Genomic DNA, 26,235 nt, shown 5'->3' with positions numbered 1-26,235 from the left:
TACAAACCTTTTACAATGCATATCCAAAGACCTTCCATTTTCCAGCAGCCCTGGCTCATCACAATTCTCATTCCAAATTGGCACAAAACTGTCATTTTTCCTGCAATTCTGCACCTTCTGAATTCTGCACCCTATGCATTTCTATCATTCCAGCACCCTTCCCTTTTGATTTTCAATTGTTCTTGATACTAAATTAAGTTTCACTTCCCAACTTGAGAGCAAACATTGTCTTCTTTTACTCTTCACATTCACCAAAATTCAGCCTTTCAAGTACTATCAAATGTCTTGCCATTTCCAAATTCCAGTGATTGAATTAAATCTTTGTAGAAGCTGTTGATGCTAAAGTCCCATTTGCTACTTCGTGTTTCAGCACTTCATCTGAGCTTCACTTTCCCTTAATATCATTTCTGAAATCTTGATACTACATTCATTCCTAACTGCACATCTTTCCAATTCTTTTCAGAGCTGTCATTTCTGCATCTCATCAAATTCTGAATTTCTGCTTTACACACTTGACATCTTCAACTGATGTTACTGCTTACTCAATTCAAGCTTCAACAATTATCTCCATAAAACTTCACAATCACTAAATTAAACCATAGCTTGATTTACATCATATTTCAGCCAATAACATCACTTAAAAGTTACTGAACATTCAAAATTCCAGCAAGTTACTCCTACCGGAATTCTTCCAGCCGGTTGAGAGTGCTATCAGGATTTAAACAACAATTGCTGCTGAAATCTTAAGAGTTCCTAAGGTTTTCAAAGTCTGATAATTCAGAGTTGCACACGTTTGTTGTTGTTTTTTTTTTCTGAATTCTGTTTCTGGCTCATTTTCCTCACTGTTTAAGTTCACTTGCTGCCAAATTTGTGTCCATTCAAGAGTGCTCCATTGATGAATTGTTCTGGCATTCTAAATTCTGAAGCCACCAATGCCATAAAAATATTGAATACCATTTGTTTCAACATCTTCTCAAATTCCAACTAAACTTCCTTCACTTTGAATCTTGCATTCTGATTTTGATACTAAAACTGATACAACATTTCAGCACAAAAGAACACCAATTTCAAACTAAACACCACCCCCACACTTACTCATTTGTCCGTCCCGGCCAAAATAAAATCATCACATAACATTCAAGGTATCCACATCCAAAGAAATAAGACATGAAAAAAAAATCAAAGATATGATGATTTATGACAAGAAGAATAGCAAAAATAGGTGAGGGCAATGTAATAATGGAGTAAATTTCATGAAACATGACTCAATACTGCTCTAGAGGTAAAAATCAGATTTGAAGCAAGTTCTAGAGTGAAATAAGCTACAAGTGCATCACTTAAAATAGGCTCAAACCTCACTAGGTAAATAGAAATTATCATACCATTTCATCAATCAAGAATCCATCACTAGTATCAACCTCATGCAATTCTAGAATTCAATCATGTTATAGAGTCTTTAAACTTGATAGCCAAATTTAACATTCCTTTTCAAATCCCTTAAAATGATACAAAGAAATGTCAAAAGAAGGAAGTACCATTTATTCCTAAAACAAAGACTAACAAACTCAAAGAAATGGTAACTATCATAAAACCTAAATTCCAAAACTATAACTATGCAAAAATAAAAATTACTAATGTAACTCAAAATTTATTTATGCAAGAAAATTCTAAATGAAACCGAAATTTTACCTAAACAAATAAGAAAACTACCTACACCTAAAATTTATTAATTTGCAAAGAAACAAAAGATAAAGTGAAACTCCCCTCTAACTCGGGTAGATAGCATCAACATGTTCCATTTCCTCCACCACCAAGCCCTTCACTTCTTCATGAAACTTTTTAAGCCTTTGTCCATTAACTTTAAAAACCCGACCAGTAGACAAATCCTGGATCTCAACCACTCCATAAAAGAAAACATTAGTAACACAATAAGGTCCTTCCCATCTAGATCTCAACTTATCTTTAATCAATTTGAGACGAGATCGATATAGAAGTACTTTGTCACCAATTTGAAACTCTTTCACTTCAATTTGTTTGTCATGAAATCTCTTGGCCTTTTCTTTGTAAATCCGTGAGTTCTCAAAGGCTTCCAATCTAATCTCTTCAAGTTCTTGGAGTTGCAACTTTCTTTCTTCTCCAACCGTGTCACTATCAAGGTTGCATGCTTTAACCGCCCAATATGCCCTATGTTCAATCTCCACAGGCAAATGACATGCTTTTCCATACACAATCCTGTAAGGGGACATTCCAATAGGGGTTTTGAAAGCTGTCCTATATGCCCAAAGTGCATCTTCAAGTCTTTTGCTCCAATCTTTTCTATCCGGTCTCACAGTTTTTTCAAGAATTGATTTCACCTCCCTGTTAGACACTTCTGCTTGCCCATTTGTTTGCGGGTGATAGGATGTAGAAACTTTATGTGTAACCCCGTACTTATGTAGCAAAGCCTTCATGTGTCTGTTACAAAAATGAGACCCTTGATCACTTATGATCGCCCTGGGTACTCCAAACCTGCAAAATATGTGAGACCTGACAAAACTAACAACAACAGAAGAGTCATCAGTCTGAGTGGGAATGGCCTCCACCCATTTGGAAACATAATCAACTGCCAATAAAATGTAAACAAAACCGAAAGAGGCAGGAAATGGACCCATAAAGTCAATACCCCAAACATCAAAAATCTCACAAAATAATATGAATTGTTGAGGCATTTCATTTCTAAGTCCTATGTTCCCAGTTCGTTGACACCTATCACATGATCTATAAAAAACATAGGCATCACGAAAAAGAGTAAGCCAATACAAACCACATTCTAATATTTTCCTAGCAGTTCTTTGTGGTCCAAAATGTCCTCCACACTCAAAAGAATGACAAAAGGTAAGTACAGACTGAAACTCAGAGTCAGGTATGCATCTCCTAATGATCTGATCACTACAAAACTTCCACAAGTAAGGATCGTCCCAAACATAGAATTTTGAATCACTTTTTAATTTATCTTTTTGAGCTTTTGAAAATTGTTTGGGATAAACATGTGCAACTAAGAAATTCACTAGATCTGCATACCATGGAGACTCACCCTACAGCTGTAGAAGCTGCTCATCTCTGAAATCATCATCAATGGTCGTGCGATCCAAGTCTCCTTCAATCCTGCTCAAGTGATCTGCAACCAAGTTCTCCTTCCCGCTCCTATCACGTATCTCTACGTCGAATTCTTGAAGCAGAAGCATCCATCTGATTAATCTAGGCTTTGCATCAGGCTTCTTGAGGAGATACTTCAAAGCTGCATGATCAGAAAAAATAATCACATGAGAATAAAGAAGATATGATCTGAACTTATCTAAAGCAAAAACAATAGAAAGAAGCTCTTTTTCTGTTGTTGTGTAGTTTGCTTGAGCTGAGTCCAAAGTCTTGGAAGCATAGCAAATAACATGTGGTGCTCCATCAACTCTCTGTGCTAGTACAGCTCCCACTGCATAATCTGAAGCATCACACATCAACTCGAAAGGTAAAGACCAGTCTGGGGGTCTGATAATAGGTGCTGAGGTAAGAGCCTCCTTCAATCTGTCAAAAGCTTCTCTGTACCTCTGATCGAAATCAAACAAAACATCCTTCTGAAGTAGCTGAGATAATGGTAGAGCAATCTTACTGAAGTCTCTAATAAATCTCCTGTAGAATCCTGCATGACCAAGAAAAGCTCGCACTTCCCGCACGCATGCGGGGTAAGATAAAGAAGATATAGCGCTAACTTTAGCAGGTTCTACTTCAATGCCTTTCCTAGAGACTATATGACCTAAAACAATGCCATGCTCTACCATAAAATGACACTTTTCAAAATTTAAAACCAAATCTGTGTCGATACATCTACTTAAAACTCAAGACAAGTTTTCCAAACATGCATCAAAAGAAGAGCCATAAACAGAAAAATCATCCATGAATACTTCCATGCAATGCTCTAATAAATCACCAAAAATACTCACCATGCATCGCTGAAAAGTACCTGGAGCGTTGCACAATCCAAATGGCATCCTACGATATGCGAATGTACCGAAAGGGCAAGTGAAGGTCGTCTTCTCCTGGTCCTCTGGGTCGATGCAAATCTGAAAATAACCAGTGTACCCATCAAGAAAACAATAATGGGATTTACCTGCCAGCCTCTCCAACATCTGATCAATAAAAGGAAGTGAATAATGATCCTTCCTGCTTGCTTGGTTCAGCTTCCTGTAATCCACACATACCCTCCAGGAATTCTTCACTCTCGTGGGAACCAACTCGTTCTCTTCATTAGCTACCACTGTCACCCCTGACTTCTTCGGAACCACGTGGATGGGACTTACCCATTTGCTGTCAGAAATCGGATAAATAATGCCTGCCTGTAAGAGTCTAGTCACCTCCTTCTTTACCACATCCAAGATCAAAGGGTTCAGTCGTCTTTGTGGCTGTCTCACTGGCTTCACATCCTCCTCCAAATAGATCCTATGCATACAAATGGAAGGACTAATCCCAGGAATGTCCGCCAAAGTCCATCCAATGGTCTTCCTATGCTGTCTCAGAATCTCTAATAATCTCTCCTCCTGATCTGGTTCCAAATTCTGAGCTATGATGACAGGTAGCTGCTGATTTTCTCCCAAATATGCATATTTCAGATGTTGGGGCAATGGTTTCAACTCCTCTTGTGTCTGCTCCATAATAGGTGATCCTAGGGGTAATGCTGCTGAGCAATCCCCTACACATACCTCTTCCTCTCTGAGCGATCCTAGGGGTAATGCTTCTCCCAAGCAATCCCCTACACATTCACTTGAATTGACATCAGATTCCACATCTAAAACATCTTCCAATAATGCAACAAATTCATTCACTGTACCAAAATCAGAAATCTCTAAGTCTGAATCAATATCTGACAAGAACTCCATACCATCCAGCTCCTCTGAGATATCCACGCTAAGTATAGAATGATCCTCTCTAGGATGCTTCATAGCCTCAAAAATGCTGAATCTAACCACTGTGTCTCCTATCTCCATAGAAAGAGTTCCAGCATGCACATCAATCTTCGTTCTAGCAGTCTTCAAGAATGGACGTCCAAGAATAAGCGGAGCCCTGTTTGCAAGCACATCACCCTCCATGTCTAAGATGTAAAAATCTGCAGGAAAAATTAACTCCCTCACTTTTACCAATACATCTTCTATCACTCCAGCTGGGTGTGATTGACTTCTATTGGCCAACTGAATCACTACACCTGTAGGCTGCAAAGGTCCAATTCTTAATGACTGAAAAACTGACTTAGGCATCACATTAATAGAAGCTCCAAGATCTAACATCGCATCCTCAAAAATACAATCTCCTATAACACAAGGCACGGTAAAAACTCCTGGATCTTCACACTTCTGAGGAACTGGCTGAAGTAATGCTGAGACATTCTTTCCCATACTTATCAATTCATTTCCCTTCAATTTCTTTTTGTGCACACAAAGATCCTTGAGGAATTTGGCATATTTTGGAATTTGCTTAATCATGGTAAGCAAAGGAATGTTCACTTCAACCTTGCTGAACAATTTCACCAATTCTTGATATTCTTTCGCCTTTTCTTCCTCCATCTCTTTCCTTGGTTGTACACTTCTTTGAGGGAAAGGTAATGGAATAGAATGCTCAACTCCTTGCTGGTTTAGATTTCTGTCCAGAATTTCCCAGATTATGTGCTGAATTTTGAGCTGAATTTGAAGTTGCTGTTGGAGTAAATTCCAAGCCGAAATCTGCTCCATCAATTTGATCAGAATCTGAAGCTTCCGATTGATTGAAATGTTGCTGATCAGCTCCAGTAATCCCATGCTGTGCAGAATCTGGCTGCTCTGAATTTGCTGGAAAATTCTGGAAATTTTGTGAACTCGAAGCTGCAAATGGCCTGGAAATATTCTGCTGTGCTCCTGTTGGAAAATTCGGATTTGGGTCTGAAATTGTTTTACCACTTCGAAGAGTTAATGCACTAACATTTCCTTTAGGATTTGGAGTTGGTTGTGAGGGTAACTGCCCAGATCCTTGATTTTGCATTTGATTGATGTTGCTAGCAAGTTGCCCAATCTATCTTTCAATGTTTTGCAGCGTTGTATCAGTTCTTTGCTGGTGTTGCTGCTGTTGCATCATTTGCTGCATCAAATCTTCAATTTTCGAGTTGCTAAAGTTGTGCTGAGGTTGCATTGATCTAGGACTTGTAGAAGATGGAAGTGCAAGCTGAAATTGATGCTGATTCGCACTGCTTGGCTGCTGGAAATTCTGCACAGGTTGCTGAATTTGCTGGAAATGGTTTTGCTGATTCTGTGCATTCTGAAATTGTGGCTGAAATGCAACATTCGAATGCTGAAAATTCTGGAATGGTTGAAATTGCTGATTTTGGTTGAAGTTTTGCTGAAATTGTGGCTGCTGGAAGTACTGATTTTGCTGAGAATGAACTGTTGGATGGTTCTGGAAATAATGTTGATTCTGCTGATGCTGAAATGATGACTGACCAATCTGATTTTGTGTTGGCTGCTGATAAAATGTGTTCCCATACCTCAAATTAGGATGATCCCTCCATCCCGGATTATAAGTTGAAGAGTTGGAATCATACTTGTGTTGCTGAAATTGAGGTCTTGAAATGGCTGCAACAGATTCATCTTGATATAAATTAGGACAATGATCCGAAGAATGATCTTGGCTTGAACAAATTCCACACAACTTCATCATTGATAAAGGAAAATTTGAAACATGACTCGAATTTTGCAACGCCATTTGCTTCACTAGAGAGGTCAATTCTTGCAAATTATTTCTGATTTCTTGTTGCTCATTCGAAACCAAATGAGTTTCATTAACCACTCTAGTCCCAAGAGCTCTACTCCCAAATTGCTGTGAATTTTCTGCCATATTTGAAATTAACTCTCTTGCTTGATTTGGAGTCTTATTCACCAAGGCTCCTCCAGCTGCTGCATCTATCATGCTCCTATCCATAGGAAGTAGACCCTCATAAAAATATTGAACAAGAAGCTGATCACTAATCTGATGTTGTGGACAACTCGAACACAGCTTTTTGAATCTCTCCCAATAATCATAAAGAGTCTCTCCCACTACTTGCTGAATACCACAAATGCTCTTCCTGATAGTTGCAGTCCTAGAAGCTGGGAAAAATTTCTCCAAAAATGCTTTCTTCATATCAATCCAATTAGTAATGTATCCAGCTGGAAGGCAATATAACCAGTCCTTTGCTGCTCCTGTCAAAGAGAATGGAAAGGCCCTCAACTTAATGTCTTCTTCTGAAATCCCCTGTGGTTTCATGGTAGAACAAACCACATGGAACTCATGTAGATGGCGGTTGGGATCCTCTCCTGATAACCCTTGAAATTTGGGAAGCAAATGAATAAGTCCTGATCTGAGTTCAAAATCTCCTGCCAAATCTGGATAAGTGATGCATGAGTACTTATAAGCCACATCTGGTGCTGCAAGCTCTTTCATAGTTCGATCCCCTTCTGTTATCTGATTATCCATCTCTGAAATTCTGCTCTCACAAGTTGCTGCTGACCTAGCTTGTCTCCTTAAAGCCCAAAAGGTTCTCTCAATCTCCGGGTCAAGTTCAAGTAATGTTGCAAAGGAAGACCTAGTCATGCAAGCCAATAAACAATCAAAATTCAGTAGATATTCAATAAAATCAGAAAAATCAGCAAACTAAAGCTGAGAAAATTATTCACAATCCAAAACAAACAAACAATTCTAGCAAAGTTTAAAGTTCCCCGGCAACGGCGCCAAAATTTGGTAAGCTCTCTAATTAGATGTCACAAATAAACTCCCAAATTAATGTTCAGATCGAAAACCCACAACTACACAAAGCAATGTTTTAGTATAAGGCCCGAGTCGAATTTCCAAGAATTATGCTAGAACGTGCTTGTTTTGGATTAAGAACACTCTTTTTGGGTTTTCTAGTTATAAAATGGGGCTTTGGTATTCAAAATAAAATCATAGAACTAGAAATGAATTCAAGAACTTCAATTACCCTACTGCAAAATTAATTCTAAGAACCAGAAGAAACAAAACTTCAACTATTTCTGCACTGATCTATAAAACTGCAAAAATGCAAGTCTGCAGAAATAAACTTACACTAAATGAAACTCAACCTGCTGTAATTATTAAAACCTGCACATTCTGGATTCATCTAAATTAAACTAGAAAACTAATCTTAAGCTACCAGCAATTAAAAAAACTAAATCTGCTTAGCTAACCTAATTTATCTAATGCAGAATCAAAATGCAGAATTTTCAGCTCTGTACATTGCAAAACAGAACTCAACGAAATCTTGTCACACATCTAACTAGTCACACTAGACATTAATTACTCATTTATGAAACTTACTTATAAGCTAATGAATAGCTTAAACTAAAACACACCAGACCCTGTTGTGCTAAACAGAACACGAAAACAAAACTAGGAAGAAAATAATACAAAAACAGAACACAAGCAAGAACAGATTCGTTTAGCAATTAAAACTGCAAATAAATCTAATCTATAAACTTTCAGATTCAGAAACAAAACTGTGTAAACAAGGAAACCTAAGCTAGAAACAAACTGCAAAGAAAATCTAACATCCCTACACCCAAATCTCGGACCAAATTCATCTTCTCCTTGCTGTCACACAAGGGTCTGCAGAGAACACTCCAACAGAAGTCAGATGGTGTCCTTGAACTCGAGACAACTCAGATTAACTTGTATCAGCTCACAAAAATACAGCGAGATCAGTTTCCGAAGTGTCACTCTGCTGCACGCTGCTGGGTTCGCTGGCACTGTAGTCACGAACTGGACAAAGGCTTGAAATGGATGGAAAACTGTCAGAAAAGGGCTCAGAACCACCGGAGGACCACCGCTGATAATCCTGTGATGGAATGGAAACTCAGACCAGAAGAACACCGCTGATCTGAGCTGAAAATCGCATCCCACAGCTACAGTACCATGCTCGCCAAATCCACTCGCTGATGAGAACTGATGGTCGGAATCTGATCGTCGGATGTTGAGGAACTCCACGCTGGTGAAGACAAGCTGGTTCGAAGCTCTGGAAGAAGGGAGGAGTCGCGACCGCGCCGTCACGAAAACTGGCACGATGAACAGTAGCGCGAGCTCACTATTCACCGTGCCAAAAATTCCCTTTTATACCTAGGGTTTGGTCCAGCTGGGGTTTGACTCGAATCCAAGCTCAATTTCAGATCAGTTAGGGTTTTGGGCTCCATTTGGTTGAATGAACCATGTCTCCACTTGAATCATGAACCCATTAGTACCCTACAAGACCAAATTCACATAATGAGAAATAAATCATGCATAAGATGGAAAAACATCATAAAGCTCATAAAAAATCTTGTTTGTGGAAATATGATCAAAATTGGAATTAAACATATGCAAATATATAAAGAACACCAAATATTAACCCAAAAGTAATGTATCAATTCATAACCTATCAGTCATCTTGCCTCGTAGGCATGACTCGCATATCTCATATGATTCAAAATCAAATGAGTCCAGCAAACCATCCTTATGGAGCTGGGATAAGCGCTTGTCATTTATATGACCTAAGCGACAGTACCAGAGATAAGTTTGGTTCAGGACATTTGACTTGAACTTCTTGGTATTTATGTTGTAAATAGGGCTCTCAAGATCTAGAATGTAGAGTCCGTTTATCAGAGGTGCACTACAATAGAACATATCGTTTAAATAGACGGAACAACATTTGTTCTTTATTGTAAACGAGAAACCTTTCTTGTCTAAACAAGAAATTGATACAATGTTCTTAGTCAAAGCAGGCACATAACAACATTCATCTAATTCTAATACAAGCCCAGAGGGAAGAGATAGAAAATAAGTCCCTACAGCAACAGCAGCAACCCGTGCTCCATTGCCTACTCGTAGGTCCACCTCGCCCTTTGTCAATGTCCTGCTATTTCTCAGCGCCTGCACATCAGTATAAATGTGAGAAGCACATCCAGTATATAATACCCATGATGTAGAAATAGATAGATTGACTTCTATAACATATATACCTGAAGTGGAAGTCTCACTTCGCTTCTTCTTAAGATCCTCCAAGTATACCTTGATTCCTCTTCCACCGCCTCGACGCAGTGGAAGCGGTAGCATCCTCATGGCGACCCTCCTTTCGGCTTCAGGCCTTGCCTTTGCCCTTGGCTTGGGACTTTCCCTTGCCTTTGGGCTTGCCCTTATGTTTCGAACCATCGTAAGCTGTTGGCTTAGCCTTCTTAGGTTTAGCTCAGCCTCAACATCTGCCGAGCAATGGATGGCTTGTCAATCTCATTCATATTGTAGTTTAGAACGAATTGACTATAACGATTGCAGGATCAGTCAGTGGCCACTCTTGGCCAAGAGGGAACCCCAACCTTTGTAGGTTCTCTATGTACCCAATCATTTGAGTACATATGGGCCTCACCGAGCCCGTCGACTTCTTGCCGAAATGGCCTTGAGATCTCAAATCTCTCATGCCTCGCTTGACCTTGATACATTGACGAAGATGTTCAACCATATCGTAAGCGCCCATTAACTCGTGTTGCTCCAGCTCCGAGTTCATGGTCGCGAGCATAAGACAGACACAAATGCGTCATCTCGATGCTTCTTGTAAGCATCTCCCCTTCGCGTGGCGCAAGGGTGAGGAGCCTCCAACGCTTTACGCCGAGTGAGAACTATTCTCAAGTTCCCTGCATCAGCCCGGTGATGTGCTTTATGAGCTTGTCCTTCTCAAGGACAGATCGCAGGGAGAAAGTGTTCGTATTTGACGTCATGGTTATCTACAACAGAATAAAAGCAGAAATAAATATCATATTCTTAATCATTTAATTAGGCCTTTAACTAAATGATGCTCCCACTGAATTCTATAATTCATGTGGGACAAGATCCACATCATACTAACCCTTAAGTTAGCTTTGGCTAATACGCCCAAGACTTAGTATGATCGGTAGGTAACGATTACCAATTACATCTCTATGCAACTCTTGTTTATAAAATCAATATCCGCATTTATATTAAAACTCGAGTTAGCTTTGGCTAATACGCCCGAGAGTTAATATAGATGTGATTTTGACCTATCTTTTCCAACCGTTGGAAGAATGCCTATAGTTGACTCGATCTAACCGAGCAACTAGGAATACTCAATCTAATTGAGTTTGTATTCACCCATGCGTTGATAGGCGGGACCAAGATTGTCCCTCCGTACCCTACCAAGATAATATGTATTGCTCTGCTTTGGCAGATTCAACAATACATGTGATCGAGGTAGTGATAGGTATCACGGCACGGTTAGGCATTTAGAGTTGGTTCGATCGAGATCTAATCTAATCGAAAAGGATGCATCTTGTGCACGACTTAGATCTAATCTAATCGCAAGGGTGCATCATGTGCACAACTTAGATCTAATCTAATCGTAAGGCACTAATTAATTAATTACTTATTAAACATGCATCATATACATAAGCAATTAACTAATTAATCTATTTGTGATTTAGTCATGGCCCCACTATGATCTTCTCAAGCCAATGAGAAGATCGAATGGTCAACCTAGGGTCAACAGCTTCTCCAAGCTCCTCCCTTTGACCACCTTGTGTTGCTCGTGCCCGCCTCGGAACTCCGTCTTGTGTGGACCCTCCACCGCTCCAATTTGTACATTACAATTTGAAAACCGAGTTACATTCGAGTCTAAATCTAATTTACAACCAGAATATATGAGAAAAGCACGACGCGCAGGTCGCGAAAAATGAAAACATACAACACGCGCAAACACATAACGGCACGCATGCCGTATTATGAATTACAACACAATCCAATCATATTGGGTTTTTGGGCCATGACTATCACAAAATTAATATATAATTCAAAATTATATATTTTTCATAATTTTCTATAATTTTAAAATTAATTTTTTACAATTTTTACGAGTAAAATTTCCCGGCGGTCCCGTTTAGCGGTTTCTTGCGCAATGGCGGAACGGATCCCCTTGCGGGGCCAGGGGCAGCGCCCCTACCCGCGATCTAACCATCGCGAGGGTTCCTTTGCGATCCAACAGCGCCCAAACTCGCTGTCCCAAAACGATTTGGGTCGAGACATTGCCGTTTCAGAAAAATCTTCCCGGCAGGTTCGTTTTTAGCGATTTCGGGTGCAATCGCAGAGCAAATCCCCTTGCGGGGTTAGGGGCAGTACCCCTACCCACGATCTAACCATCGTGAGTTTCTCCTTTGCTATCTAATGGCACCCAAGTCACTGTCCCAAATGGATTTGGGGCAAAACGAAGTCGTTTAAGGAAAAACTTCCCGGTAGCCGAAGCCTACAAGTGTCGAGATACTTGTGCTTCGCTTCTACGGAAAAATTACCCATAAAAACATAAAAAACTAAATTTTTACAGAAAATCACAGAAGGTTTAGTTTTCATAAAACCAAAAATTAAACTCATACAAGCCTTGCACGTGGCTCTGATACCACTGTTGGGTTTTTCGGGCCGCGAAAATCGCTTTTCGCTTAGCGGAAACCCCGAATCACCCAAAGCCGTAGATCCGTGCAAGGAAAACCGAACGAAAATTACGAGTACGAGTTTTTAAATATCTAGATCTACTCCTAGATCTATGTGTTAAGAAGTATACCTTGAAGCGTGCCCTTTCGCGTTCCCGCTCGTTCTCTAGACCGTCAAGCGTCGGTCCTCTAGAAGTATCCACACGAACACGTAGGTGGAGAAAACCTCACACAAAGGTGTGCTAGCACCTTGGTAAGATTCGGCCAAGCAAGGAGGAGAGGGAGAGGGAGAGCTTGAGGAAGAAGAAAGGAGTGAATGAGGAGTTCTATGAAAATGAATTTCATTTACCCCCTAAAGTGGCCGGCCACCTCTCCAAGAGTAACCCCCATTTCTCATTTAATGCCTCATTAAAGAGAATGGGTATGTAACTCCCATGAGGTGGCACACCATGATGATGTGGAACATCATCATTGGTCCACCTAATGCCAACTCACCAATGAGGTGGCAAAAGGTCAAGTCAAAATTGACCTTTGGTCTTCCTTCTCAAGTCAAGTCAAACTTGACCCAATCTCTACCATGGTTGATCTAATCCAACCATTTGATTCGAGCCAACTTAATATAATGAATCTAATTCATTAAATTAAATTGATTTAATAAGTCATAATCTAAATTAGACTCATTGAATACATGAATCAACTTGAGTCCAACTCAATTAGCCCAATTAGGATTACTTTTAATCCAATTTGATTCATCAAATGAATCTAATCCTCTTGGTTCATCATATGAACCAAATCTCCATCTAATTGTCCTTAGTGTGTGACCCTATAGGTTCTTGTAACATTGGCAATGCCCTAAACCCATTTAGGAGCATAAGTAATGAGCGGTATCTAGCAACACATCATTACTACCCAAGTTACAAGAATGTCGAGATCCGACATCACCTTGTGACTACTAATTGTGACTCTTCACAATATATGACAAGTGTCCTTCTATCCTAGACATCTAGATTGATCAATGTGAGGCATAGACCGTGTCATCCTCTGACCAATCTAAATCTTGAACTCCAAGTAGACTCACTAAATCAAATGAGCTCAATATCCTATATTGACTCATTTGGGCATGGCCATGCACTTCGTGGTCTCACTCTATCAAGAATACCGATGTCTCTCCCGTCATATAGGAGGGATAGATCCCATCTACATCACTCACATCCCTCTGCATAATTTGTTATATACCCAGTAATCGCCTTTATAGTCCACCCAGTTACGGGTGACGTTTGATGAAACCAAAGTACATAACTCCTTATGTAGGGATCTATGGTGACTTCAGGTCTAAGGACTAGTAGTCATATTAATAGTCACATGAGAAAGTATATGACACTCATATAACGATCCATGATACTTTCTCATGGCGGGTCATTCAGTATACATTCTCTAATGTATACCCATGTGTCAACTTGATATCTCTATATCCATGACTTGTGAGATCAAGTCATCGAGTTGACCTACATGCTAGTCTTATTGCATTAACATTGTCCCTGAATGTTAATACTCGACTAGGAATGATTAAGAGTAGTGTTCCCTATATCATCTCACTATCGGTTCAACTAACCGATTGATATAGGTGAGAACCATCTACTCAAGGACATTATTATACTTAGTTTATTTGGCACCAATACAAGTAAGTATAATAACCAAAATCCAAATGTCTTTATTAATATACAAGAATATGATACAATGAGTCCATACAATCATCAAATGATTGGCTCTAGGGCTCTAACTAACACATAGAGCATGCATGCACATTTGTATATGATGCGTGGTGTATTTGTGGATATATATTTGCATACATGCCTAGTAGATACTAGTTGCATGTGATTGTGGTTGTTGCACTTGTTTAAGATATGCTTGTTGCATATGGTTGACATGCTGCATACATGTCATTTATTTTACATGTATATGCAGTTGTATTTATATTGCACAGGTGTCATGAGTGGGTTTGTTGCAGATTCGATGAGTTTACTAATCATTGTATCATGTGTCATTTCCAGATTGGGTATATGTTTATCATTTTGTCAGTTATAGTATGTGCAGTTTTTTTATGTCAGCTATGATCATTATACCATGTGAGATAGACTGGTACTAGTATTTGTGTTTATTGGATATGTTAGTATGATCATGTTCTTTATTCTTAACTGAGACTGTATACTTTGATCTCCATGTTTATTTATAGGCCATGCACTATCCTGTCTATTACCCGCTGAATTACCTATACTCACCACCGCATATATATCTTATGTTTTCAGGTAGATAGTTGGAGTGTCGCTCGGAGTATCCTATCTGCCGGGTCCTACGTCATATTCGAAGACCTTTTCTGTTTTTGTATATATTTTATTTGTATTTGGTGTTTGCTGTATTTGGTGTTTGTTGTATTTGGTGTGTTGTTGTATTTGTTGCTATGGTTGTTGTATATTGTGTATATATTCCAGCTGCATGTAGCTGATGTATTTTGTATGTATGTATGTTTCAGATTGTCACCGGTACAGGGGAGATGTTGTCGAAATTTTTCGATAGACACTCCTTTGGGGGTGTGATAATTTAGTGGTATCAGAGCAGGTTTACGATGCCTGTTGTTTTGGATTTTCGAGTTAATCTGATACCAATTTAGTGGTATCAGAGCAGGTACGATGCCTGTTTTGTTTCGATGTTTATTTTTCGTGTTTTGGGATTTTGTATTTCGGTTTTCTTGATGTGACTTTTCGAGTTTTGGGACCAGGCAGTAGCAGGACATCTCAAGGCTATAGGAGGTATGTATGCATATTGTTATCATACATTTATGTTAGTAGATGCATTGTTGTTCTGATAGTGATGACATGTGTTAGTACTCTTTTGTTAATACTTGTCTAGTTGATTGTACCATGCATTTCATGTGTTGGGTCAATAACTGATCACGGTTGACCCTGTTGGAGATCAAGGATTAAAATCTCAGGAGATTCGTCATATCATACTACCAGTAGTTTTAGTGTCTGCTACTACTAGTTGGTTGAGAGTTAGAGTCATATATCAGTCTTTGTTACTATTAGTTGGGTAGTGGATAGTATCTGTATACTCATGTTGACTCAGTTAGTAGAGTACTGGTTTACTCCTGTTAGTTCAGTCAGTTTAGGATTGATTTATCTGGTTGACTTATGCAGTTGTAGTTTGACTTATCTTAGTTGGTTTTGTGTCCCTGTTAGTTCGGTTAGTAGAGGATCGATTTACCCTTGTTAACTTGGATAGTTGTGTATAGTTTACCTTAGTTAGTTTCATCAATGGATGATTGATTTACTTTTGTTAGATCAGTTAATGAATGGCCGATTTATTTTGGCAGTTTGGTCATTAGGGTACCGTCATACTCTATTTTAGAGATTTTGATCCTTGAGCTACTCATGCTTGATTAGATATTTTGGGAGACACATTTCAGTACATGATTTGTACCGTCGTAGAAAGGACTGAATTAGCCGTATACCATTGTCGGCTTGGTCAGTTTATAGAGGATCGACGTATCCTATTTCATGGAGACTTTGACCATGGACTGTCTGTACCTAGTTGATTGACTTAGAAGGTACATTCGGATAGGATACCTCCACTGATGTGAAAAAGTGTAAAACTACCTGCTTAACACTTATGAGATACAACCGTTACTAGGGTGTATGAGTTGGTGAGTACATTCGGACATATGATTTGTTCTGGCGTGAGAAAGTTGAAGTTAGCTGCTTAACCTTTACGCGACCCGGTACCACGTCAAGGAAGAAGCATAGAATGTTTTTTTTTTAGATCAGGTCATCACTTAGTGATTTCTTTAAGGTGTTTGAAGAGAGAGTACTTCTTTACCTCTTTCAGTAGCACGATGATTTATAAGGTGATGATCAGTTGATTCGCCTAACGTTGTTCACGGGAGATCCTAACTCATGGACTGATTGGATATGATTAGATATCCTTGATGTACCTAGAGATCTATGACCCGTAATGATACAGAGAAGGTGGTGTTATTTGATTAGATTATGAGGTTTGAGAAGCAAGGAATCGATGGACAGTTATTTCGACTTGCTTTTTGGAGATAGTGCTCCTTTACCTTTATGTGCAATGCCCGATACTGGAGGTTACTGAACCTCAGATAGAGCAATCATAGTAAGATGGGGTACCAGACAATGGTTAGATGACTCAGCTAACATTGTCTCTATCAAGTAACTCAAGACCTTGACCACATGATCATTTTACCATGTCTTGTAGGTTATTTCTCAGATTAGAGGGTTCGACCTTTTATCGATATTTGTCGAGGGACATTTATAGGATGATTATGAGAGTGGTGGAGATATCTTCTTGATGGGTAGACTCTAAGTCAGGAAGTTGTGTGAATATTTGGACTTGGGATTGACATTCTTTTACTATGGATATTGGAGTATCTAAGAGGATGAGATGATGAGATTTGGCAGACTTTTTGGATACAACTAGTTTATTGCCAGTGAGTGTTAATGGTTGGATGATTTCCTTTTTTGCTATCATTATACTTGAAGTTATCATGTTTGATTGATGTTGAGGATGATATTTGATTGATGGATATTGGGAGATCAGGTGTGGTGATATGTTATTTGTTGATGATCTATTGGTGGATATTTGGTTTGATGATCTACTATTTGGTGTTTGATGTTGATAGCGATATGGGGAGTAGCACATGTGTGATATTTATGGATTTGGTGATTTGTGGTTGGTGATCAGATTTCAGACTTGTTGTCAGTGATCTTACAGTTGAGTGTGCTTGTTGTATGGATAATATGAGTCCTTGGTAATACCATTTAGGCATACCGTGGCCTAGATGTTTTTATGGACTCGATGTATTTGGTATTCCTAGGGAGTTGGATCAGTTCTCATTGTCTTCATTGACGATGTTGTGATCTATTCCTGATCCGAGGTGGATCACGTACACTATCTTCGCATAGTTCTAGAGATGTTTCGATGGGAACATCTATATGTGAAGTTCAGTGGTGCGTATTTTGATTGTCTTGTATGGGACTTTTAGGACACATGGTCACCAGTAGGGATATTAGTGGATCCATAGGAGATATAAGTTGTTATCAATTGGGGAGTAGTCGTAGTCTTTATAGGAGACTCGTATTTTGGAAGGGAGTTGGGAGCATGTTTTGATGGATTTTATTGTGTGATTACCCAGACGAGGGGATGTGATGTGATTTGAGTAATCATTGGTTGGTTGACGACTTTGCTCCCTAGCTATCGATTTGTAGGACATATTTTTTGGATTGAGTAGTAGGATTATACTGTAGAGAGATTACCGGATCTTATGATATATCTCTGAGTATTGTATTGGATGGAGATCCGCGATTTCATATCATGGTTCTAAGCGAGTTTGTAGCAGACTTTGGGTTCGGAGTTTTGCTTTAGTATATATTTTCACCCTCAGACTGATGGATAGTTTGAGCACCCTTTACAGATGTTGGAGGATCTATTGTTAGTGGATTATGAATTTCAGAGGTAGTTCATTTCTCCATAGTTGGCTAGGTAGCAGGGTATAAGTAGCGAAAACACAGTGAGCTCATAACCCACAGAGTCATCCTTTAGGGTTGGAGATATGTTCATGATATTTGGATGAAGTGGTACATGAGTATGTTGCTTGGATGTTACCCTTGGATGAGAATCTCTGAGTTGACCAGTAAATTTGGGGACCAAATTTTTATTAGTAGGGGAGAATGTAAGATATCGTAAAATTAAATAATAAATATTATTGGACGAAAAATTTTATTGGATTTTTTCGAAATTTTTAGAAATTTTTCAGAATTTAAACAGAGTCCATATGACTCATTTTAAGAGGATGAATTTTGGGGCTAGTTGGAGGCCTGTTTGGGACACCATTTAGGTGGGAGTTGATTAAGGAGTTAACTTAGGGTTTAATTAAGTTAACCTAAGTATTTAATTAAAAACTTAATCCCTAAATTTAACATTTCCTCTCCCGATTCCCATTTCTCGCGCGATCTCCACCTTCTCCGATTCATCTCCACTGTCGACGTCGAGCTCGCAATCGCCGGCCATCTTCCTTCGTGTGAGGTTAGGGCAAAGACTCCATCGGTTGTGTGAGAGCAGTTGGCGTTCTTCCTCTTGCGGTTTTCTCTTCCTCCTCTCGCTCTCTCACGCGCACGGATGACCCGACACCGACGGGGAGCTCCTCCTACCCGCGATTCCGTCCTCATTGAGTTGCCTGAAGAAGGGCCGCTGGAGCTCAAAGGGGTGCCGATTATCTCTAATTGTGCAGACGTCTCGAAGGTTGTTTCTTGCGGGCAATCGACGGTGATCCGGCGGAGCTAGGGCACGGCGGGAAGAAGTTGTTTCGTATCTTTCCCGGCCGATCGAGCCCCTTTTGCTTCTCCTCTTCGATCTGCTCGCTGGGGGGCGAACTGGATCATCACCAGCTGAGGTGGATCATGCGATACAAGCTGTAGATGATCGATTTAGGTAAGTTTTTGTCGGAAAATTTTGTAGATTCAAGGATTCTTGTAACTTTAATTTTTTTTTTAACTTTACAATTTTAAAAACAAATCTTTTTAACTTAAATAAATTATTTAAAAAAATCTTTTTAGCTTAAAAAATTATTTTAAAAATATTTTTAACTTAAAAATTTTTTTCAGAATTTTAACTTTATTTTAAAATTTATGTTAACTTAATAATTTATTTTAAAAACATTTTTACTAAAAAACTATTTTAAAATTTTACTTTCACTTAATAATTAATTTAAATAATTAAAATAAATAAACGGTCAGAAACCAAGGACTCCTGCCCCTGGTATTGCCTTTCGGGCGCCAGAAAGGCAGTCCGGGTGCCCCGCCCTAGCACTCTGCTCCAGGCGTCCGGAGTCGGTCCGGACCCCCGGAGTGCCCTATATAAGGGGCGGCAAGGGCGCCCCCAAATCCTTGCTCCTCTCCTTTCCACTCTTGCAAAGGCTCTCACCGAGCTTTAACGCAAGAGGGATTAAATTTAAAATTTTTACTTCCTTCTTCAGTTATTACGCTACTGCAAATCAACCGAGGTCATCATTTCTAGTATTTTTTTCACGATGCATCGGTAAATTTTCTTTCCTTTTCTAAATTTCCTTAAATAAGTATTTTTCTATAATTTATTGCTTAGTCTAGCTTTTCTTTGATAAAGTAGAAAACGTGCTAATACTGGTGCTGGACCCTCTACTGCTAGTACCGATCCTTGGTTTCCTACTGAATAACTTTGGATTAGGTTTAACTCTACCATTTATATACCTATATGGACTAGGTGTATAGATAGACCATTTTTTTGCACTCTTGCATCCCAGTTGTAGAGGTCATTAACTACTATAGCTTGCAGCGCCTTGTTTACTGTATCAGTTCAGTTAACATAGGTTTATGTTCTGAATTGTACAACAACCTAGTTAGAGTAGATGACCTTCTATACACTACTAGGGTAGCTAGTATTGATATTATGCTATCCCTTGCTTTCATCCAGACCTTTTTAGGTCTACGACCATCTGCATGCACTTTTCAGTGCTACCCTCCTAGGGATTTACCATTTGGTGATCATTACTCTTGATACGATTTATTCATATTTTTTTTGGAGAGACCGAGTACCCACTGTTATCCTGTTTAGGTCAGTCTCCCTTTGAGTCCAGGACTATGTCCTCTATAGGGTTTTAGTCTCCTATATTTTACCGTTGAACACTCGCGACGTCACGATGATGTGTCCATTTCACTCGTTTCTCCTTTATGCCTTTTGCAATAGATTAGATATAGATATTAGCCTACATATCTTTCATGTCATTATCTACTCAGCCGGAGTCACCACCAGTGGACGGGTTCATATGCCGTATTACCACATTTTAACAACCACTACAAGAAAAACCCTCATAGACATCGGTGGAACAACAACGGTTTTAAGCAAAAACCGATGTCTTTGAGTATTTTACACCGATTTTTCTAAAAACTGGTGTCTATGAGCGCAGATTTTCGCTCATAGACATCGGTTTTTTAGCTGGTGTCTATGAGCGCCTTTTTTTTTGTTAATAGACACCGGTTTTAACAGCGGTTTTTAAAATCCGGTGTTAATGAACAAATAATAATAATTTAATTTTTTCACCGGCCAAAATTTACAACACTTCACAAAATTCCCTCCAAACCTAAACCAATATCGTGCCCCTTCTCTCAGCCTAAACCTAAACCTCAGCCTCATCTCCCTCTTCCCCTTCCGCCGCCTCGCCCTCGGAGATCTCGCCGTCGCCGTCCCCTTCGTCTGCAAGTCCTGGTACCGCGCCTCCCTCTACCCTAGCTGCTGGTGCCGCCTCAACTTCCGCTCCCTCGATTTCACGCCCTGGAGCCCTTTCTCCCGCGCCTTTGCGCTCCGCTACTGCCTCCACTCCCCCCTCTCCTTCTCCGCCTTCCTCCGTTTCGCCCTCCACCGCTCCCGCGGCGTCGTCGACCAACTCGCCTTCCCCCTTTACTCTGTCGTCTCCATCCACGACCTCGCCTATGCCTCTGTCAAGTGAGTCTACGCCTCCTTCTGGTTTCGTCGCCCTCATCGCTCACTACCTGTTCGACGAATTTGCTCATCGATTATTAGCGCAGATGCCTGAGATTGAAGGCGCTGGCTTTGCCGGACAACCTGATGCTGGAGGACGACCTTTGAATCCCGGAGCTGGTGCGGTGGTGGAAGGATCTGGAGCATCTGGAGATGGAGATAGTTGGCAACTTCGCCCCGCCCATCCTCTCTTCCTCGCGCTCCTGCAATCTGTCCTTTGCTATCCCCATCTCCCTCTCCAAACCTTTGTCTTTCGCCACCTCTTCCCTCCCGCGCCTTCACTCACCTCCCTCGCGAAACCCGGGGCCTTTCCGTGCCCAAGTTAGTGTCTCCGCTGCTCAGAAGATGAAAGATAGGTTGCCAGCCGACCTCATTATGACGGAGACCAAAGGGCCTCACTCCACTGTCTGTACCTTTCCTTTTTCTACCTTCTAAATCGTTTTTACTTCTAATTGATCTGATAGTCAAGTGGAAGTGGTAGTCTTGCTTCAAGGCTATAATTTTCTTACTTTCTACCTATCTTCTCGTATAATTTGGAAATATGTTTGTTTGTTCATCTGACAATTGAAATGAAGAGGAAATCTTGCTTCAAGGCTATAGCTTTCTTGCTATCTCTCTTCCCCTTGCCTGAGTGCATTCAATCGATTGTTAGTCCTACAAGTTCACGAGAATCAATTTGTCCAGGAAGTATGGTTATGTCAATTCCCTGATAGCTCATCTTATTTGCAGATTAGGTTAAGCGTAGAAGTTCCTCCAGCAATAAGCCAAGAATGTTACGGAGAATTCTTAGATGAATTTTCTAAGAAGGCAAAGGTATTATTTTCAGTATGCAGTCATTTAAGGGGTTACTGTTACAGGATGAATAGGAATTCATCTGTAGGATAATTTTGTACTTAAATTATTTTCCATTTTCTGTTTTGATCATTATCACTCTATAGTAATCAGAAAATTTTGAATATGCTACCTAACTTTTACTAAGCCCTCTGGGCTCTGACATATACTAATCTATATTTCTTCTTTCTTTCTTTGGAATGTCAAGGAATTCAATATTGTTCTCCCCCTTTATCTTTTCATCCGATCCAAGTTTGTTGACAGTTATGTTTTCCAGTACCTATTATTTACTTATTTCCACTTAAAGCATGATTGGAATTGCTTGTACTGGGGTTTAGTCATTTCTATGCTGAACTAAAGTTGAGGGAAGACCATGCTAAGTAAAAATGGCCTTTTAAATGTCATTGGAAGCTTCTTCTCTTTTTCTACCTTCTGTCTCTAGTACTAGATTCTAATTCCTTTATCTACCTTTTCTTCTTGAATACTCATTATTGAAGTAGTATGTTGTGATGCCATGCAATTCCTGATAAAAAACCTTATTCATACAGGTTCCTGGCTTTCGGCAGGGAAAGAAAGTTCCAGAAAATATTCTTCTAAACTACATTGGTAGACAGAACATTCAACAAGCTGTAGTTGAGGCAACTTTGAAAAAAACTCTTCCACATGCTATGTCTTCCGTACATGAACATAACATTAGCTTGCCAACTTGTAGTAGAAGGCAGTCATTTATCCATCCAATATTATGACAAATTTCTGTTAAAATAACGGGTAGAGATTGTTGTCATACTTTTTTATTAATCCACTAGCATAAATCTTTTAATTGGTAGAAATTACCTTCAATGTCATTATTGTTTTAAGTGTCAATCCCTAGAAGTGGCAATGGGCATGGGCTAAGCGAGATGTGGCCAGCCCGCATTCCATGCCTAATATCACGTCGGCTTATTGTTTTTCTATTCCTAGCTTTCAAAGCATTTGTCTATCTTAGACTTGTTTGTTTGACAGAATCAATATGATTTTCTTCCTTTATAAAGAACCAAAGACAATAAAAATTGTCACAAACAATTTGGTGAGGAGATCATGGCCTCTGTGAAAGCATGTGCTCCATACTTCTATATGATTGTGTCCCAGTTCGCGTATGCTGGATCCAGCATCCTCGGCAAGCTTGCATTAGGACAAGGACTAAGTGCACTTGTCTTCGTAGTGTACAGGCACCTTATTGCCATGCTCATCTTGGCTCCTCTTGCTTATGTGCTCGAAAGGTTCAAGGAGCATGTCTCATTAGAATTGTTGAGAATAAGATATATGACTACAAATTGAATGTTTTTAAACTCATCTCATGGTTATAGGAATCGAAGACCCAGCTTCTCATTTGGTGTCATGCTAAAAATATTCATTCTTGCTATGTTGGGTATAACAATTCAGCAAAATGTATACTACGTTGGACTCCATCTCATTTCTCCAACTGTTGCCAGTGCCTTGGGCAATGTCATTCCTGCTTTTACTTTCTTATTGGCAATTGTACTGAGGTTGATTTTTATAGTGAATTTAGTTCATTCAAATATCATTCTATATTTGGTCTTTTTTTGCTCAGGATGGAAAAGCTCAACTTGAAGACTGTAAGAGGGAGGACCAAGCTTGCAGGGGCCATCTTCTGCATCACTGGTTCCCTGATCTTCACATTTTGGAAAGGTCATTTTGTTGGGGGCCTTTGTTACTTCACCTATGATCCAACTTCATTTCGAAAGTCCTGAGAAAGGCGATGCCTGGCTTAAAGGCTCTGCTCTTATGCTATTCGGCTATTTTGCATGCAGTGTATCACTTGTTCTTCAGGTATTGCGTCAATGGTGTCCCTTGTGTTGTCACATGTATCGCTTTTGATGTAAAAAGAAAGTTTGGGTATTTTATGGATATTGTTGTAAAAAGATTATTTATATAATTTGTGAATATTTGTGTATTTTATGGATATTATTGAATGAAGAATATTTGTACAATTTGTGAATATTTGTGTATTTTTTTTTTGTTATTGTCGGTTTTAAAATCAAATCTGTGCTGTTAAAATATATACATATTACATCGGTTTTCCACCGATGTAAAACCGGTGTTATAAAGTAATATTACATCGGTTTTACACCGTTGATGAAACAGTGTCGTTAAGTGATACTACACCGGTTAATAACCGATTCGAAGACCGGTGTCGTTAAGTGATATTACACCGGTTTTAACCCGATGTCTAAAATGGCAGACTTTTAACATCGGCTTCATAGACATCGGTCGAAAATCAAATAGACACCGGTGGAAAACCGATGTCTATGAGCGATTTTGTTGTAGTGAACATATATCGCCTCCTTAGATATTGACATCACCAGAGGTGATGTCCGAGTTCTAACTGAGTTTGATGTTGTAGGATCTAGAAACTTCTCTTTAGGTGGTATCCATACCAATGATGAAGGTGTCCTGTCCTGACAAAGGGGGGCACAGCACCAACCTGACCCAGATGTAGAGCCAGATGCTCAGGAGGAGGAGACAAGGCAGGATAAGTTTATGATCGCACTATTCGGCGAGGTCGCTCCTGTCCCAGCACCGCCTCCAGCCCGAGCACCACGTCCCGCTCCTGGCACTCTAGGCGACCGAGTTGCTGGACTAGAGCTATCTATGACGAGTCTCCGCCAAGAGGTCTCCAATTTTCACCGAGGTATGCATCAGGAGGTCTCTGACTTACGACGGGATATGTGACAGGAGGTCTCTTACTTGCGATGGGATATGCGGTAGGAGATCTCCTATTGGAACCCCAAGGTTGTTTTGATGTGATCAACAAGTTAAGTTATGTTCTGTGATATTTTAACCTTGTGTCTAAGTGTGTAGGAGCTTAGGAGCACAGGGAGTAGAGCAAAAGACGCAGCTACCGAGAAGGACGACACGGGAGAGAGTCAACGAGCTCGGTGCGCTCGAGGGACGAGGTGCTGCGGAAGAGTACGCGGGCGGACGAGAAGGAAGTATGTGGAGTTTCCGAGGGACGAGAAGACGGATCGAAAGGTTGCTCGAGAAGACTGAAATTGGGTCGAGTGAGCCTTATTTCAGTTGGCTGAAATCACCCAAGCGAGCGGAGCCGGAGTGGAAGACCTGGACCTAAGCGAGTAGCACCAGAGTAGAGGGCCCGGACCAAAAGTCAACTAAGTTAACTTTAGTGGTTCGGGCGCCAGGACCCATGTCGGGCGCTCGGACCGTCCGGGCGCCCGGAGCGATTCCTGGCACCCAGAACCTGATTTTGACCGGATCACGTTTGACCGCAATCCGTTGCCAAGGGGATAAAATTTTATCCCCCTCTTAGGCGCCTGGAACCCTCCAGGCGCCCCGACCAAGGCTATAAATACAGCCTTGGTCAAGAAGCTTGAGAACATAACAAGAATTAGCAATACAACACTTGTGAGATTCCATTTCTAATTTAGCTTCTCTTTTTTGCGCTTTCACTGTTGTAAGAGTCTTCTCCGCCTGAAGGAGATCTTTTTAGTATGCAATTCATTCCTTGGATTAACAACCTCCCCGGTTGTAACCAAGTCAAGTCTGTGAGCCTCTTCTTTTAGTTTATTGCTTTCTTTCTTTAATTATATGCAAGTGTTATTTTAAAAGTCTGAGAATGGTACTTTGTGTTTGTGTTTTTATAGGGCTATTTAACCCCCCCTTCTAGTCGGCCAACGCGGTCCAACATCTTAGACCTTCGACATGACCTATCCAGCTCTCGAGAGGATGACCGAATCGTCACTCTGAGTTGATAGCATTGTTACTATCCTTGGGCTCCGGACCACCTCCTTCGTCATCCCAGTAGACTAGGCGTTATTGTATTTTCATCATGACTATAGTATAATGACTGTAGTATAACTTGAGTTATTGACTTTTACTTCATATATTACATTGTCATGAATAGACTAGGATTTTTAAATTACAAAATTATTTTAAAAAATTGTCTTTAAAATTCTAAGGTAAAACTTTTTATATTTCTCAAAATTCCCTAGTTTTAGAATTTTTAAAAATCAATTTAGCCTTAGAATAGGTCAATCCCTTAGAAAGCATATTCCTATAGATATAAGGTTTGAGCATCTCACCAACAAACTAGGACTACCTTGTTTGTGAATTGCTAAACTTAGAAAGGGATGAGATATATAGGCAGATTGTCTGGACTTAAAGATGCTTATATCAGTGCATCGGCATAAGTCTGGACGTTAAAAACTAAACAAATATTAATCAGGTTAAGTATTTTGGTTTAGTCAAACACTAACTGAATACAATCAACTTAACCTGACTAACCAAGTGAAAGCTG

At 39.9% G+C, this 26,235-nt stretch overlaps 1 protein-coding gene across 1 annotated transcript; it reads right to left on the bottom strand.

The window, feature by feature from the left end:
- LOC122048418 lies at window positions 1-9,331 on the bottom strand. The gene is made up of 2 exons (XM_042609987.1): window positions 6,073-9,331; window positions 1-5,966 (listed from the first exon to the last, which is right to left on the bottom strand). The coding sequence occupies exons 1-2, from the start codon at window positions 7,621-7,623 to the stop codon at window positions 3,870-3,872; spliced, it is 3,648 nt and encodes a 1,215-aa protein (XP_042465921.1). The 5' UTR covers window positions 7,624-9,331; the 3' UTR covers window positions 1-3,869.
- Between the last annotated feature and the right edge of the window lie 16,904 nt (window positions 9,332-26,235).

Source organism: Zingiber officinale, chromosome 2B, assembly GCF_018446385.1.
Source record: "Zingiber officinale cultivar Zhangliang chromosome 2B, Zo_v1.1, whole genome shotgun sequence".
NCBI lineage: Eukaryota > Viridiplantae > Streptophyta > Magnoliopsida > Zingiberales > Zingiberaceae > Zingiber > Zingiber officinale.
This window is presented reverse-complemented; position numbering and strand designations above follow the sequence as displayed.